This window comes from Salmo salar, unplaced genomic scaffold (assembly GCF_965601325.2).
Source record: "Salmo salar unplaced genomic scaffold, fSalSal1 ptg000245l, whole genome shotgun sequence".
Lineage (NCBI taxonomy): Eukaryota > Metazoa > Chordata > Actinopteri > Salmoniformes > Salmonidae > Salmo > Salmo salar.
In genome coordinates, this window is record NW_027675337.1 from 445,001 (window position 1) to 462,609 (window position 17,609).

The window sequence follows — 17,609 nt, forward strand, 5'->3', positions numbered from 1 at the left end:
AGATCAGCTGGTAGAGCGCCTCTACTACCGTAAACTCTCAACTAGACGGGCCTACAGTTTCACAGACCCACAGTTTATATTATTGTAATCGTTATTGGCAGGCTACTGATTCTTTCCAAAAAACCGAAATGACGCTAAATTAAAAAAAAGTGCAATTTATTTTCTACCAATTTCGCTATATTTTATTGACGTGAGCAAGTATATCTACTATATAAATAAAGGTTAAATTAAAAAAATTAAATACTACAAAAAATATCTACTATATACTACATTTCCCATGAACACAATTTAACCGGAACAGGATATACGTCATATTTATACGGAAGACCCTGTAGACAGAAATGTGAGCGTACAAGCGTGGTTTTGAAATATAACTGTTCCTCCATTGAGGATTTGAAAGTGAATATATTTTCAGTTACCTTTACAAATACATTGTGGTGTGATGGAAGTGGATAACGTCATAAACTCGTTAGCGTAGGCTGTTGGTGGCATGCAAAGTAGTCGCATGATGTCCAATGTGTATCAAGCTTGCTAAGTAGCTAATTTAGCTAGCTTTTCTGCTGAAGGGGGAGATTGAATGGCATCTCTTTCAAAGATTTACTGACAATAACAGTGACTGTGCAATTCACTGTTAAATAGTAGCCAGTAGCCTGCTCGTGTCCCAGGATAGGATCATTTTTTTGACAGGACCATAAGCCATTGTTATCAATGAGTCATGTTATTGTTTATTTTCTGCAGAGCGATCAGACATGTCTACAGCCAAGCACAGGATGCGCGACAAGAAGATGAAGAACCAGCCGATCAACGTCACCTATTCCTCCCAGGGCAGCTCACACTGGAGGAACGGAGGGGACACCCCTACAGGTCGAGGCCGTGATCCGTCTCCACATCCAAGGGGCCAGGGGTCCTCTCACTCAGGCCACGCCCAGGGAGGGAGCTGGGTCCGGGGCCACCAGAGAGAAGGACAGGGGGGCTACTCGCAGGCTCTGCCCAAACACATCACTGGTAAGAACACCTTCCTGCATACAGTTGTCAATGTATTTTAAATGGATGCTCATGTCTTTATGGGTTTTAAAACTGATACAGGCTCTAACTTGAGCACTTCTGCATGTCAATGTTGAACCAGCTGTAAATCAACAGTTTATTACACAATTCAAAATGGCATTTAGAATGAGTAAATCATGTCTGATGCTCCAACCCATTGACTCCTAGACAGCTTTTGTGACGTGTGCTGCTGTGTCTCCTCAGCCTCAGCGTTCGCCAAGGCCCGGGCAGCGGAGGTGAACGCCATGTTGACGGCCGTCACCAAGACAACGGGCAGCTCCCATGTGTTTGGAGCTCTTCCTAAACACATGAGGAGGAGGGCCATGAGCCATAACACCAAGAGACTGCCCTGCAGGCTGAGAGACATGGCCAACAACATGGTGGGTTTGTCTAAGTAACACACACACACACACACACACACACACAGTCACACTCAGTCACACACACAGTCACACACACAGGCTCACAGTCACACGTTCAGTCACACACAGTTACACGCTCACAGTCACACACACAGGCTCACAGTCACACGTTCAGTCACACACAGTCACACGCTCACAGTCACACGCTCACAGTCACACGCTCACAGTCACACGCACGCAGTCACACGCTCACAGTCACACACAGTCACACACACACACGCTCACAGTCACACATAAAGTCACACACAGTCACACACACACGCTCACAGTCACACACATTCAGTCACAGTCACACACACTCAGTCACAGTCACACTCAGTCACACACACTCAGTCACTGTGAAACACGGCCTCTCTCTCTCTCTTGACTTTAAAGCTTGGTCCCAGATCTGTCTCCTCTGTTATTGTCATGTCCGTACATGGAGGAATGACTGGTCACGTGTAGAGGCGGACTGGTCACGTGTAGAGGCGGACTGGTCGCGTGTAGAGGCGGACTGGTCGCGTGTAGAGGCGGACTGGTCACTTGTAGAGGCGGACTGGTCACGTGTAGAGGCGGACTGGTCGCGTGTAGAGGCGGACTGGTCGCGTGTAGAGGCGGACCGGTCGCGTGCAGATAGAGGCGGACCGGGCCGCGTGCAGATAGAGGCGGACCGGGCCGCGTGCAGATAGAGGCGGACCGGGCCGCGTGCAGATAGAGGCGGACCGGGCCGCGTGCAGATAGAGGCGGACCGGGCCGCGTGCAGATAGAGGCGGACCGGGCCGCGTGCAGATAGAGGCGGACCGGGCCGCGTGCAGATAGAGGCGGACCGGGCCGCGTGCAGATAGAGGCGGACCGGGCCGCGTGCAGATAGAGGCGGACCGGGCCGCGTGCAGATAGAGGCGGACCGGGCCGCGTGCAGATAGAGGCGGACCGGGCCGCGTGCAGATAGAGGCGGACCGGGCCGCGTGCAGATAGAGGCGGACCGGGCCGCGTGCAGATAGAGGCGGACCGGGCCGCGTGCAGATAGGGGCGGACCGGGCCGCGTGCAGATAGGGGCGGACCGGGCCGCGTGCAGATAGGGGCGGACCGGGCCGCGGTAACATTCTGTCTGTTTCCTCTCTGGTTCCAGTTGGAGAAGAGTCAGAAGGTGAAGAAGGAGCAGTCTAAGAGCAAGAGTCGTAAAGCTCGGCGTCGCCACGGCAACGTGCTTCTGGAGTTCAACCGTCGCCAGCGGAAGAACCTGTGGCTGGAGACGCACATCTGGCACGCCAAGCGCTTCCACATGGTCAAGAGATGGGGCTACTGTCTGGGAGACGGGCCGACCTACAAGTGTTACAGAGCCTGTTACAGAGCCATGAGCTCCCACTGTCTACTGCAGGTTAGTGTCTTTACACACCTGAGTCCTGTTTTCATTAGGGCTGGGATATCTGGGGAAGCACTTTTAGGGACAACTGATAGGAAATACATTTTTTTATTGATTGACTGATTTATTTATTTTTTTATAGGGTCCTGTTGAAATTACTGCTCAGTAAGGTTAGGAGTTCACCAGACCTGGGATAACTCTAGTTTTTAAATATGCTTTGTGGGAAGTTAAAACATTTCTGGGGGACTATTTTCAATACAGATCCCCAACAGTGAGGGACATGAATCACCTTAGCATTTAGCTAGATCACAGTGAGGGACATGAATCACCTTAACATTTAGCTAGATCACAGTGAGGGACATGAATCACCTTAGCATTTAGCTAGATCACAGTGAGGGACATGAATCACCTTAACATTTAGCTAGATCACAGTGAGGGACATGAATCACCTTAACATTTAGCTAGATCACAGTGAGGGACATTAATCACCTTAGCATTTAGCTAGATCTAGATCACAGTGAGGGACATGAATCACCTTAACATTTAGCTAGATCACAGTGAGGGACATGAATCACCTTAGCATTTAGCTAGATCACAGTGAGGGACATGGAATCACCTTAGCATTTAGCTAGATCACAGTGAGGGACATGAATCACCTTAGCATTTAGCTAGATCTAGATCACAGTGAGGGACATGAATCACCTTAGCATTTAGCTAGATCTAGATCACAGTGAGGGAGGAGAATCACCTTAGCATTTAGCTAGATCACAGTGAGGGACATTAATCACCTTAGCATTTAGCTAGATCTAGATCACAGTGAGGGACATGAATCACCTTAGCATTTAGCTAGATCTAGATCACAGTGAGGGACATGAATCACCTTAGCATTTAGCTAGATCACAGTGAGGGACATGAATCACCTTAGCATTTAGCTAGATCACAGTGAGGGACATGAATCACCTTAGCATTTAGCTAGATCTAGATCACAGTGAGGGACATGAATCACCTTAGCATTTAGCTAGATCTAGATCACAGTGAGGGACATGGAATCACCTTAGCATTTAGCTAGATCACAGTGAGGGACGAGAATCACCTTAACATTTAGCTAGATCACAGTGAGGGACATGAATCACCTTAGCATTTAGCTAGATCACAGTGAGGGACGAGAATCACCTTAACATTTAGCTAGATCACAGTGAGGGACATGGAATCACCTTAACATTTAGCTAGATCACAGTGAGGGACATGAATCACCTTAACATTTAGCTAGATCTAGATCAAAGTGAGGGACATGAATCACCTTAGCATTTATCTAGATCTAGATCACAGTGAGGGACATGAATCACCTTAGCATTTAGCTAGATCTAGATCACAGTGAGGGACATGGAATCACCTTAACATTTAGCTAGATCACAGTGAGGGACATGAATCACCTTAACATTTAGCTAGATCACAGTGAGGGACATGAATCACCTTAGCATTTATCTAGATCTAGATCACAGTGAGGGACATGAATCACCTTAGCATTTAGCTAGATCTAGATCACAGTGAGGGACATGGAATCACCTTAACATTTAGCTAGATCACAGTGAGGGACATGAATCACCTTAACATTTAGCTAGATCACAGTGAGGGACGAGAATCACCTTAACATTTAGCTAGATCTAGATCACAGTGAGGGACATGAATCACCTTAACATTTAGCTAGATCTAGATCACAGTGAGGGACATGAATCACCTTAGCATTTAGCTAGATCTAGATCACAGTGAGGGACATGGAATCACCTTAACATTTAGCTAGATCTAGATCACAGTGAGGGACATGAATCACCTTAGCATTTAGCTAGATCTAGATCACAGTGAGGGACATGAATCCCCTTAGCATTTAGCTAGATCTAGATCACAGTGAGGGACATGGAATCACCTTAACATTTAGCTAGATCACAGTGAGGGACATGAATCACCTTAACATTATCTAGATCACAGTGAGGGACATGGAATCACCTTAACATTTAGCTAGATCACAGTGAGGGACATGAATCACCTTAGCATTTATCTAGATCTAGATCACAGTGAGGGACATGAATCACCTTAGCATTTAGCTAGATCTAGATCACAGTGAGGGACATGAATCACCTTAACATTTAGCTAGATCACAGTGAGGGACATGAATCACCTTAACATTTATAAGTACAACAGTTTCAGAATGACTAAAATACAGGCATAATATATTACAGTAACACTTGACGTTCTTCTAAATAGGTTTACTGTGGGATCTCTACAATAGTAGTCTCTGTAACAGTTCTAAATAGGTTTACTGTGGGATCTCTACAATAGTAGTCTCTGTAACAGTTCTAATAGGTTTACTGTGGGATCTCTACAATAGTAGTCTCTATAACAGTTTACTGTGGGATCTCTACAATAGTAGTCTCTATAACAGTTTACTGTGGGATCTCTACAATAGTAGTCTCTATAACAGTTTACTGTGGGATCTCTACAATAGTAGTCTCTATAACAGTTCTAATAGGTTTACTGTGGGATCTCTACAATAGTAGTCTCTATAACAGTTTACTGTGGGATCTCTACAATAGTAGTCTCTGTAACAGTTCTAATAGGTTTACTGTGGGATCTCTACAATAGTAGTCTCTGTAACAGTTTACTGTGGGATCTCTACAATAGTAGTCTCTATAACAGTTCTAATAGGTTTACTGTGGGATCTCTACAATAGTAGTCTCTGTAACAGTTTACTGTGGGATCTCTACAATAGTAGTCTCTATAACAGTTTACTGTGGGATCTCTACAATAGTAGTCTCTGTAACAGTTCTAATAGGTTTACTGTGGGATCTCTACAATAGTAGTCTCTGTAACAGTTTACTGTGGGATCTCTACAATAGTAGTCTCTGTAACAGTTTACTGTGGGATCTCTACAATAGTAGTCTCTGTAACAGTTCTAAATAGGTTTACTGTGGGATCTCTACAATAGTAGTCTCTGTAACAGTTTACTGTGGGATCTCTACAATAGTAGTCTCTATAACAGTTCTAATAGGTTTACTGTGGGATCTCTACAATAGTAGTCTCTGTAACAGTTCTAATAGGTTTACTGTGGGATCTCTACAATAGTAGTCTCTATAACAGTTTACTGTGGGATCTCTACAATAGTAGTCTCTGTAACAGTTTACTGTGGGATCTCTACAATAGTAGTCTCTGTAACAGTTTACTGTGGGATCTCTACAATAGTAGTCTCTATAACAGTTCTAAATAGGTTTACTGTGGGATCTCTACAATAGTAGTCTCTAATAGGTTTGCTGTGTGAGCAGATATGAATACAGCATTTTGGTAAATTAGTCTTTTTGTAGGTTGCCAACCAATAAAATTATATTTTGAAGCGTTAATATGTGTTAATATGTATCCCAAAGTGAATCCTCTGTCGTCATTCCCCCCCCCTACCCAGGACATGTCGTACTACAGCTGTGTGGAGTTACAGGGCCCAGAGGACCAGCTGTTAGCTACCCTGTCTAAACTAACCAGTAAGGAAGCAGGTGAGTACTGCTTTCGTATTCGCCCCCCTTCAACAAAACAAAAACCACAAGGTCAAATCATTGCTTCCGTTTCTAGATGGTACGAGGTAGACGGCCCAAAACCAGATGTGATTGTTTTCAACGAGGGCACAACGGTGAATGGCGTCGCGGCGCGGCGGTGAACGCCATCAGACGCCACGGTAGACGGGACTTGCCGTAGTGTTGTTAAATCACCATAGCAACGCGTACCCGTCGTGCTGGCTTGCTTTTGCGTCCACCCTCCTCCTTGCTTTCTTGTCCCGCTATGCCGACTGGTACGACAGATTTTTTTTTTTTTATGTCCCTCGTCTTAAAACGTGGCATCAGTCTCGAGAAAATACACGTTTTTCAGTGTAAAAGTTTTAGATGTGTTGGATTCTATCTTGAAATACATTTATTCATGTTACCATATTAGATCGTATTGATGACTTTACATGTATAATGAAGGTATATGTTGGGGTCAATGGAGGGTGGATAGGAACCAGGTGGTTGGAAAGTTACTGGGTGAGGAAGGGGGAGTACAGATGGCTTACATTCTGTTTTAAAACTCGGTGTTGTTAAATCTCATGGCTCCTAAGGAAGGGGGGGGGGGGGGGGGGCAAAGGGCAACAGTCTGGTTTCAGTCACTGATAAGGTAGGACAGCTGTGGAGTAGGGAGGAGTGAGGAATTGGGTCGCAGGTCAGGTGAAGTGCGGAGGAACAGTCTGGTTTCAGTCACTGATAAGGTAGGACAGCTATGGACGTGCTACCTGTCCCAGACCTGCTGTTTTCAACTCTCTAGAGACAGCAGGAGCGGTAGAGATACTCTCAATGATCGGCTATGAAAAGCCAACTGACACTTACTCTTGAGTTGCTGACCTGTTGAACCCTCGACAACTACTGTGATTATTATTATTTGACCCTGCTGGTCATTTATGAACATTTGAACATCTTGGCCATGTTGTGTTATAATCTCCACCCGGCACAGCCAGAAGAGGACTGGCCACCCCTCATAGCCTGGTTCCTCTCTAGGTTTCTTCCTAGGTTCTGGCCTTTCTAGGGAGTTTTTCCTGGCCACCCCTCATAGCCTGGTTCCTCTCTAGGTTTCTTCCTAGGTTCTGGCCTTTCTAGGGAGTTTTTCCTAGCCACCCCTCATAGCCTGGTTCCTCTCTAGGTTTCTTCCTAGGTTCTGGCCTTTCTAGGGAGTTTTTCCTAGCCACCGTGTTTCTACACCTGCATTGCTTGCTGTTTGGGGGGTTTTAGGCTGGGTTTCTGTACAGCACTTTGAGATATCAGCTGATGTAAGAAGGGCTATATAAATACATTTGATTTGATGTGGAGTAGGGAGGAGTGAGGAATTGGGTCCCAGGTCAGGTGAAGTGAGGAGGAACAGTTTGGTTTCAGTCACACACACACATTTCTACGCCCACTACCACCAGTGAGAGGAACCAATTAAGTTCCTGCCTAGCAACAGAGATGTATTGGCTGTGTAGATGTGGAAGGAGTGGACTCCGCCTAGTAGGACGGTGTAAATATATGTTTTTGTGTAAACATGTCTTTGCAGCTGTTTCGACCCCAGTGGCTGAATAAACTTGGTTTGAGCGTTTTGCTGTTCGTCCGTTTTAGTTTTTCACTCTGTCAGAACCTAACAGTTGGCGCGGTTGTCAGGATTCGCTACGATTTACCATCGAACTAGAGAGTCCGAATCAATGAAACGGGAGCACCGAAAACAAACCTGTTCCTACTTCCTGTTCCTACTTCCTGTTCCTACTTCCTGTTCCTACTTCCTGTTCCTACTTCCTGTTCCTACTTCCTGTTCCTACTTCCTGTTCCTACTCCCTGCTCCTACTCCCTGCTCCTACACCCTGTTCCTACTTCCTGTTCCTACTTCCTGCTCCTACACCCTGTTCCTACACCCTGTTCCTACTCCCTGTTCCTACTTCCTGTTCCTAGGGGTAAATCCCGAGTGGATTGGTTCCCTACTAGACCCGGAAAAGGGGGAGGTGAAAACTGCAGTGTGTGCGCGTATGGATAAATAGTTTTGCTTGTCTACTAGTACGGTAGGTTGTAGAGAAGGACAACAGGAGGGAACGTGGACGGTGATAGAACGTTGTCTGTACGTTCTGGAGGAGAGCCACAGGAGGGAACGTGGACGGTGATAGAACGTTGTCTGTACGTTCTGGAGGAGGGAACGTGGACGGTGATAGAACGTTGTCTGCACGTTCTGGAGGAGGGAACGTGGACAGAACGTTGTCTGCACGTTCTGGAGGAGAGCCACGGGAGGGAACGTGGACGGTGATAGAACGTTGTCTGTACGTTCTGGAGGAGGGAACGTGGACGGTGATAGAACGTTGTCTGTACGTTCTGGAGGAGGGAACGTGGACGGTGATAGAACGTTGTCTGTACGTTCTGGAGGAGGGAACGTGGACGGTGATAGAACGTTGTCTGTACGTTCTGGAGGAGGGAACGTGGACTGTGATAGAACGTTGCCTGTACGTTTTGGAGGAGGGAACGTGGACGGTGATAGAACGTTGTCTGTACTTTCTGGAGGAGAGCCACAGGAGGGAACGTGGACGGTGATAGAACGTTGTCTGTACGTTCTGGAGGAGGGAACGTGGACGGTGATAGAACGTTGTCTGTACGTTCTGGAGGAGGGAACGTGGACGGTGATAGAACGTTGTCTGTACGTTCTGGAGGAGGGAACGTGGACGGTGATAGAACGTTGTCTGTACGTTCTGGAGGAGGGAACGTGGACGGTGATAGAACGTTGTCTGTACGTTCTGGAGGAGGGAACGTGGACGGTGATAGAACGTTGTCTGTACGTTCTGGAGGAGGGAACGTGGACGGTGATAGAACGTTCTCTGCACGTTCTGGAGGAGAGCCACGTTCATGGTTAGAAAAGCTGAAAGTAATTCCTACGTTGTTTGAACATGATTGGCGTGTATTAGCAGTAGCAATAAACAGAAGGTTGGGTTGGTTGATGCCCTATTGGGGGCAGGGAACCGTGACAGATTATGTGGAAATAATAGGAAGACGAGTGTGAATCATTTTGGTAATGTGTGTCGTCAACAACAAGTGATATGTGAAAGCGTGGACACTGGTATAAGACATGAGGCGTCCCGTATTCTCCAGTAGTCAACTGGCAGACGCTTTACTGTTGGTTTTAAAATTCAAGGTATCAGGTGACGTGAACAATTATTATTATTATTATTTTTTATTTTTTTAATCGGCACAAATAACCGTAACTACTCTCCGATGGGAAGTAAGGTATCTCTGCTTCTGAGAATGGTTAATAGATGGCGTGTGTTAGAGTGAGGAAAAATGTAAACGCCCTCTGGACACCGTGGAGAAGTGGCTTCAGAAATAACCACCGTTTAAAATGGCATCCGTGATTTCTGACTCTCCTGTAAAAGGGGGAAGTGGAAGAAGGGGGGGGGGGGGGGAACTATTAGCAAAACCATGGATGTCCTAAAAGAACGGCATAAATCTACCAAATTTTGACTGGAATATTGGGGGGGGGGGGAATGTAGGAAACAGGATGTAATTGTTCGGCGTTTCCCTGCAGACGGAACATTCCGATGTAATAGATAATTCAGATGGTCTCGTGAGTCGGTCAGTTGGTCCTGTGTATTAGATAATTCAGATGGTCTCGTGAGTCGGTCAGTTGGTCCTATGTATTAGATAATTCAGATGGTCTCGTGAGTCGGTCAGTTGGTCCGGTGTATTAGATAATTCAGATGGTCTCGTGAGTCGGTCAGTTGGTCCTATGTATTAGATAATTCAGATGGTCTCGTGAGTCGGTCAGTTGGTACGATTGTATTAGATAATTCAGATGGTCTCGTGAGTCGGTCAGTTGGTCCGGTGTAATAGATAATTCAGATGGTCTCGTGAGTCGGTCAGTTGGTCCTGTGTATTAGATAATTCAGATGGTCTCGTGAGTCGGTCAGTTGGTCCGGTGTAATAGATAATTCAGATGGTCTCGTGAGTCGGTCAGTTGGTACGATTGTAATAGATAATTCAGATGGTCTCGTGAGTCGGTCAGTTGGTACGATTGTAATAGATAATTCAGATGGTCTCGTGAGTCGGTCAGTTGGTCCGGTGTAATAGATAATTCAGATGGTCTCGTGAGTCGGTCAGTTGGTACGATTGTAATAGATAATTCAGATGGTCTCGTGAGTCGGTCAGTTGGTCCGGTGTAATAGATAATTCAGATGGTCTCGTGAGTCGGTCAGTTGGTCCTGTGTATTAGATAATTCAGATGGTCTCGTGAGTCGGTCAGTTGGTCCTATGTATTAGATAATTCAGATGGTCTCGTGAATCGGTCAGTTGGTACGATTGTATTAGATAATTCAGATGGTCTCGTGAGTCGGTCAGTTGGTACGATTGTAATAGATAATTCAGAGATGGTCTCGTGAGTCGGTCAGTTGGTACGATTGTAATAGATAATTCAGATGGTCTCGTGAGTTGGTCCGGTGTATTAGATAATTTAGATGGTCTCGTGAGTCGGTCAGTTGGTACGATTGTAATAGATAATTCAGAGATGGTCTCGTGAGTCGGTCAGTTGGTACGATTGTAATAGATAATTCAGAGATGGTCTCGTGAGTCGGTCCGGTGTATTAGATAATTCAGATGGTCTCGTGAGTCGGTCAGTTGGTACGATTGTAATAGATAATTCAGATGGTCTCGTGAGTCGGTCAGTTGGTACGATTGTAATAGATAATTCAGAGATGGTCTCGTGAGTCGGTCCGGTGTATTAGATAATTCAGATGGTCTCGTGAGTCGGTCAGTTGGTACGATTGTAATAGATAATTCAGAGATGGTCTCGTGAGTTGGTCCGGTGTATTAGATAATTCAGATGGTCTCGTGAGTCGGTCAGTTGGTACGATTGTAATAGATAATTCAGAGATGGTCTCGTGAGTTGGTCCGGTGTATTAGATAATTCAGATGGTCTCGTGAGTCGGTCAGTTGGTACGATTGTAATAGATAATTCAGATGGTCTCGTGAGTCGGTCAGTTGGTACGATTGTAATAGATAATTCAGATGGTCTCGTGAGTCGGTCAGTTGGTACGATTGTAATAGATAATTCAGATGGTCTCGTGAGTCGGTCAGTTGGTACGATTGTAATAGATAATTCAGAGATGGTGTTGGTCAGTTGGAACAATGACAATAGAAACACCAAGAGCTCAAAATACCAGCGTTTGGATGTCGGCGTTCCATCAACACAAAAGCAAAAACTAACGGAACCAAAAATGTGTAGAAGTACTCCGCCATGGAAAGGACTGGAGTACCTTTTTTGATAGAATTTGTACCGTCTGGTTTTGACGGCAGGTTTGAAACCTGTTAATTAAAACGGCTATTGTGGGGGTAGTGGACCAACATTCAGACTGGGATGAAATAGTACAGGAATCTCATTCCTCTCACTTCCCAGCCGGGCTGCTGGTTAATACAGACACAGTGAAAGTCACTAACAGTGGTTTTAACAGCCAAGGAAAGACAAAGAAACAGAGGAAAAGGGAGGTGGACCTGTGCTTTATCTCCATGTTGTGGGACCGTCGGTTATTGGAAGAATGAGTGTACTTGAGCCTACTGCACCTGCCTCGTGCGGAGGGAAGCCTGGAGGGAAGCCTGGAGGGAAGCCTGGAGGGAAGCCTGGAGGGAAGCGTGGAGGGAGCATGGAGGGAAGCCTGGAGGGAAGCCTGGAGGGAAGCCTGGAGGGAACCTGGAGGGAAGCCTGGAGGGAAGCCTGGAGGGAATCGTGGAGGGAATCGTGGAGGGAGCGTGGAGGGAATCGTGGAGGGAATCGTGGAGGGAATCGTGGAGGGAATCGTGGAGGGAATCGTGGAGGGTGCGTGGAGGGAATCGTGGAGGGAGCGTGGAGGGTGCGTGGAGGGAATCGTGGAGGGAGCGTGGAGGGTGCGTGGAGGGAATCGTGGAGGGAGCGTGGAGGGTGCGTGGAGGGAATCGTGGAGGGAGCGTGGAGGGAAGCCTGGAGGGTGCGTGGAGGGAAGCCTGGAGGGTGCGTGGAGGGTGCGTGGAGGGAGCCTGGAGGGAGCCTGGAGGGAAGCCTGGAGGGAATCGTGGAGGGAGCCTGGAGGGAGCGTGGAGGGTGCGTGGAGGGTGCGTGGAGGGAGCCTGGAGGGAATAGTGGAGGGAATCGTGGAGGGAAGCGTGGAGGGAGCCTGGAGGGAGCCTGGAGGGAATCGTGGAGGGAGCCTGGAGGGAGCGTGGAGGGAAGCGTGGAGGGAAGCCTGGAGGGAGCCCTGGAGGGAAGCCTGGAGGGAAGCATGGAGGGAATCCTGGAGGGGAACCTGGATGTTTTTGAAGGAGGCAGGAGTGTACTGTGGGATCTAAGTACTAAGTACATAGCGTCTAAGGACATAGCGTCTAAGGACATAGCGTCTAAGGACATAGCGTCTAAGTACATAACGTCTAAGGACATAGCGTCTAAGTACATAGCGTTTAAGACGGTGTTTCCATGAGGGTGTTTAGTTACAGATTCTAGCAGCACCGATGTCTGTGCAAACCAAGGCGTTGACGTTACAGGGAATTGGGGAAAGCGGAATTGAATATGACTGGTGGTGGTGGTGGTGGTGGGGAAGAGATTTGTGAGGCTCATGAATTATTAGGGAAGTGAGTAATAGAGTCACTGGGGAACGATACCACTCCTCTGTGTAAAAGTTAAATCATTGAATAGCTCGTAGAGAGGGTGTTGTCATTTCAGACACTATTGGTAACTTTTACTGAGGTGGTTCATCGAAGAAAGTACAACTCTTAAAAGACTAGCTTACAGATTCCTGTATACAGGAAGCCACCTCACCAGAAAGACTAGCTTACAGATTCCTGTATACAGGAAGCCACCTCACCAGAAAGACTAGCTTACAGATTCCTGTATACAGGAAGCCACCTCACCAGAAAGACTAGCTTACAGATTCCTGTATACAGGAAGCCACCTCACCAGAAAGACTAGCTACAGATTCCTGTATACAGGAAGCCAGCTCACCAGAAAGACTAGCTACAGATTCCTGTATACAGGAAGCCACCTCACCAGAAAGACTAGCTACAGATTCCTGTATACAGGAAGCCACCTCACCAGAAAGACTAGCTACAGATTCCTGTATACAGGAAGCCAACTCACCAGAAAGACAAGCTACAGATTCCTGTATACAGGAAGCCAGCTCACCAGAAAGACTAGCTACAGATTCCTGTATACAGGAAGCCACCTCGCCAGAAGGGAAGTTCTCTGTAATAATAGCATCACATCTCCTGCAGACTGTGATTTAAGAAACATGTGACTGAGTGTCGTTATGTTGGATATTCTTACAGCAACACTAATCTCTCCTCCGTTTATAACAGCCAGCATTTGGATTGGGTGACGGTAACAGGAAGCTGTCAGAAGGTGGGATTGGGCAGCGGTAACAGGAAGGTGTCAGAAGGTGGGACGGTAACAGGAAGGTGTCAGAAGGTGGGATTGGGCGACGGTAACAGGAAGGTGTCAGAAGGTGGGATTGGGCGACGGTAACAGGAAGGTGTCAGAAGGTGGGATTGGGCGACGGTAACAGGAAGGTGTCAGAAGGTGGGATTGAGCGACGGTAACAGGAAGGTGTCAGAAGGTGGGACGGTAACAGGAAGGTGTCAGAAGGTGGGATTGGGCGACGGTAACAGGAAGGTGTCAGAAGGTGGGATTGGGCGACGGTAACAGGAAGCTGTCAGAAGGTGGGATTGGGCGACGGTAACAGGAAGCTGTCAGAAGGTGGGATTGGGTGACGGTAACAGGAAGGTGTCAGAAGGTGGGATTGGGCGACGGTAACAGGAAGGTGCCAGAAGGTGGGATTGGGCGACGGTAACAGGAAGCTGTCAGAAGGTGGGATTGGGCGACGGTAACAGGAAGGTGTCAGAAGGTGGGATTGGGTGACGGTAACAGGAAGGTGTCAGAAGGTGGGATTGGGTGACGGTAACAGGAAGGTGTCAGAAGGTGGGATTGGGTGACGGTAACAGGAAGGTGTCAGAAGGTGGGATTGGGTGACGGTAACAGGAAGGTGTCAGAAGGTGACTGCTTATCAACCGTTGGGACCCAAAGTTTACACTGTAACGAGGGTGTTCACAATGGGGTGAAGGATCGGCCTTGAGATGAGAGATGTTTAGCTAACCTGAGCACAGGGAAGATTTATCCACTGATACCGACTGTAGCAGAACATAGGATGTTATTGGAGATGTTGGTGGCTAGAAAACCAGGTCTGAGTTGGGAGAAAGGTAGGGAGCGTCTGAAAAGTTCAAACCTAGATATATCAGCGAAACCATGGACTTTAGTAACTATATTAACAGTATGGAACTGGACTATAGTAACTATAGTAACAGTATGGAACTGGACTATAGTAACTATAGTAACAGTATGGAACTGGACTATAGAAACTATAGTAACAGTATGGAACTGGACTATAGTAACTATAGTAACAGTATGAAACTGGGCTATAGTAACTATAGTAACAGTATGGAACTGGGCTATAGTAACTATAGTAACAGCATGGAACTGGGCTATAGTAACTATAGTAACAGTATGGAACTGGACTATAGTAACTATAGTAACAGCATGGAACTGGGCTATAGTAACTATAGTAACAGTATGGAACTGGGCTATAGTAACTATAGTAACAGTATGGAACTGGACTATAGTAACAGCATGGAACTGGACTATAGTAACTATAGTAACAGTATGGAACTGGGCTATAGTAACTATAGTAACAGTATGGAACTGGGCTATAGTAACTATAGTAACAGCATGGAACTGGACTATAGTAACAGTATGGAACTGGGCTATAGTAACTATAGTAACAGCATGGAACTGGACTATAGTAACAGCATGGAACTGGGCTATAGAAACTATAGTAACAGTATGGAACTGGACTATAGTAACTATAGTAACAGCATGGAACTGGACTATAGTAACTATAGTAACAGTATGGAACTGGACTATAGTAACTATAGTAACAGTATGGAACTGGGCTATAGTAACTATAGTAACAGCATGGAACTGGACTATAGTAACAGCATGGAACTGGACTATAGTAACTATAGTAACAGTATGGAACTGGACTATAGTAACTATAGTAACAGTATGGAACTGGACTATAGTAACAGCATGGAACTGGACTATAGTAACTATAGTAACAGCATGGAACTGGACTATAGTAACTATAGTAACAGCATGGAACTGGACTATAGTAACTATAGTAACAGTATGGAACTGGACTATAGTAACAGCATGGAACTGGACTATAGTAACTATAGTAACAGCATGGAACTGGACTATAGTAACTATAGTAACAGTATGGAACTGGACTATAGTAACTATAGTAACAGCATGGAACTGGACTATAGTAACTATAGTAACAGCATGGAACTGGACTATAGTAACTATAGTAACAGCATGGAACTGGACTATAGTAACTATAGTAACAGTATGGAACTGGACTATAGTAACTATAGTAACAGCATGGAACTGGACTATAGTAACTATAGTAACAGTATGGAACTGGACTATAGTAACAGTATGGAACTGGACTATAGTAACTATAGTAACAGCATGGAACTGGGCTATAGTAACAGCATGGAACTGGACTATAGTAACTATAGTAACAGTATGGAACTGGGCTATAGTAACTATAGTAACAGCATTGAACTGGACTATAGTAACTATAGTAACAGCATGGAACTGGACTATAGTAACAGTATGGAACTGGGCTATAGAAACAGCATGGAACTGGACTATAGTAACAGTATGGAACTGGACTATAGTAACAGTATGGAACTGGACTATAGTAACAGTATGGAACTGGACTATAGAAACAGCATGGAACTGGGCTATAGTAACTATAGTAACAGTATGGAACTGGGCTATAGTAACTATAGTAACAGCATTGAACTGGACTATAGTAACTATAGTAACAGCATGGAACTGGACTATAGTAACAGTATGGAACTGGACTATAGTAACAGTATGGAACTGGACTATAGTAACAGTATGGAACTGGACTATAGAAACAGCATGGAACTGGGCTATAGTAACTATAGTAACAGTATGGAACTGGGCTATAGTAACTATAGTAACAGTATGGAACTGGACTATAGTAACAGCATGGAACTGGACTATAGTAACTATAGTAACAGCATGGAACTGGACTATAGTAACTATAGTAACAGTATGGAACTGGGCTATAGTAACTATAGTAACAGTATGGAACTGGACTATAGAAACTATAGTAACAGTATGGAACTGGACTATAGTAACTATAGTAACAGTATGGAACTGGGCTATAGTAACTATAGTAACAGTATGGAACTGGACTATAGTAACTATAGTAACACTATGGAACTGGACTATAGTAACTATAGTAACAGTATGGAACTGGACTATAGTAACAGTATGGAACTGGACTATAGTAACTATAGTAACAGCATGGAACTGGACTATAGTAACTATAGTAACAGTATGGAACTGGACTATAGAAACAGTATGGAACTGGACTATAGTAACTATAGTAACAGTATGGAACTGGACTATAGTAACTATAGTAACAGTATGGAACTGGACTATAGTAACTATAGTAACACTATGGAACTGGACTATAGAAACAGTATGGAACTGGACTATAGTAACTATAGTAACAGTATGGAACTGGACTATAGTAACTATAGTAACAGTATGGAACTGGACTATAGTAACAGTATGGAACTGGACTATAGTAACTATAGTAACAGCATGGAACTGGACTATAGTAACTATAGTAACAGTATGGAACTGGGCTATAGTAACTATAGTAACAGTATGGAACTGGACTATAGTAACAGCATGGAACTGGACTATAGTAACTATAGTAACAGCATGGAACTGGACTATAGTAACTATAGTAACAGTATGGAACTGGACTATAGTAACAGCATGGAACTGGACTATAGTAACTATAGTAACAGCATGGAACTGGACTATAGTAACTATAGTAACAGTATGGAACTGGACTATAGTAACAGCATGGAACTGGACTATAGTAACTATAGTAACAGTATGGAACTGGACTATAGTAACAGTATGGAACTGGACTATAGTAACAGTATGGAACTGGACTATAGTAACTATAGTAACAGTATGGAACTGGGCTATAGTAACTATAGTAACAGCATTGAACTGGACTATAGTAACTATAGTAACAGCATGGAACTGGACTATAGTAACAGTATGGAACTGGGCTATAGAAACTATAGTAACAGTAT

General features: G+C 45.3%; 2 protein-coding genes across 5 annotated transcripts in view; one reads left to right on the forward strand and one right to left on the reverse strand.

Annotated features, from left to right (window-relative positions):
* Positions 1-10, reverse strand: part of LOC106561137 (2-iminobutanoate/2-iminopropanoate deaminase) — a 6,084-nt gene extending 6,074 nt beyond the window's left edge. For all 3 annotated transcript variants that reach the window (XR_014383267.1, XR_006763638.2, XM_045712550.2), the window contains exon 1: positions 1-10. This exon is cut by the window's left edge and continues 203 nt beyond it. The gene's annotated coding sequence lies outside the window, so the exon portion shown is untranslated.
* A 287-nt stretch (positions 11-297) lies between these two features.
* Positions 298-17,609, forward strand: part of pop1 (POP1 homolog, ribonuclease P/MRP subunit) — a 46,165-nt gene continuing 28,853 nt past the window's right edge. The window contains exons 1-5 of one of the 2 annotated variants that reach the window (XM_082971286.1): positions 298-399; positions 739-1,005; positions 1,249-1,424; positions 2,575-2,823; positions 6,260-6,347. In XM_082971286.1, the coding sequence (XP_082827412.1) occupies positions 750-1,005; positions 1,249-1,424; positions 2,575-2,823; positions 6,260-6,347 (769 nt within the window). In that variant the 5' untranslated portion in view covers positions 298-399; positions 739-749. The remainder of the gene's footprint in view (positions 400-738; positions 1,006-1,248; positions 1,425-2,574; positions 2,824-6,259; positions 6,348-17,609) is intronic. The other variant, XM_082971287.1, reaches the window with a different exon arrangement.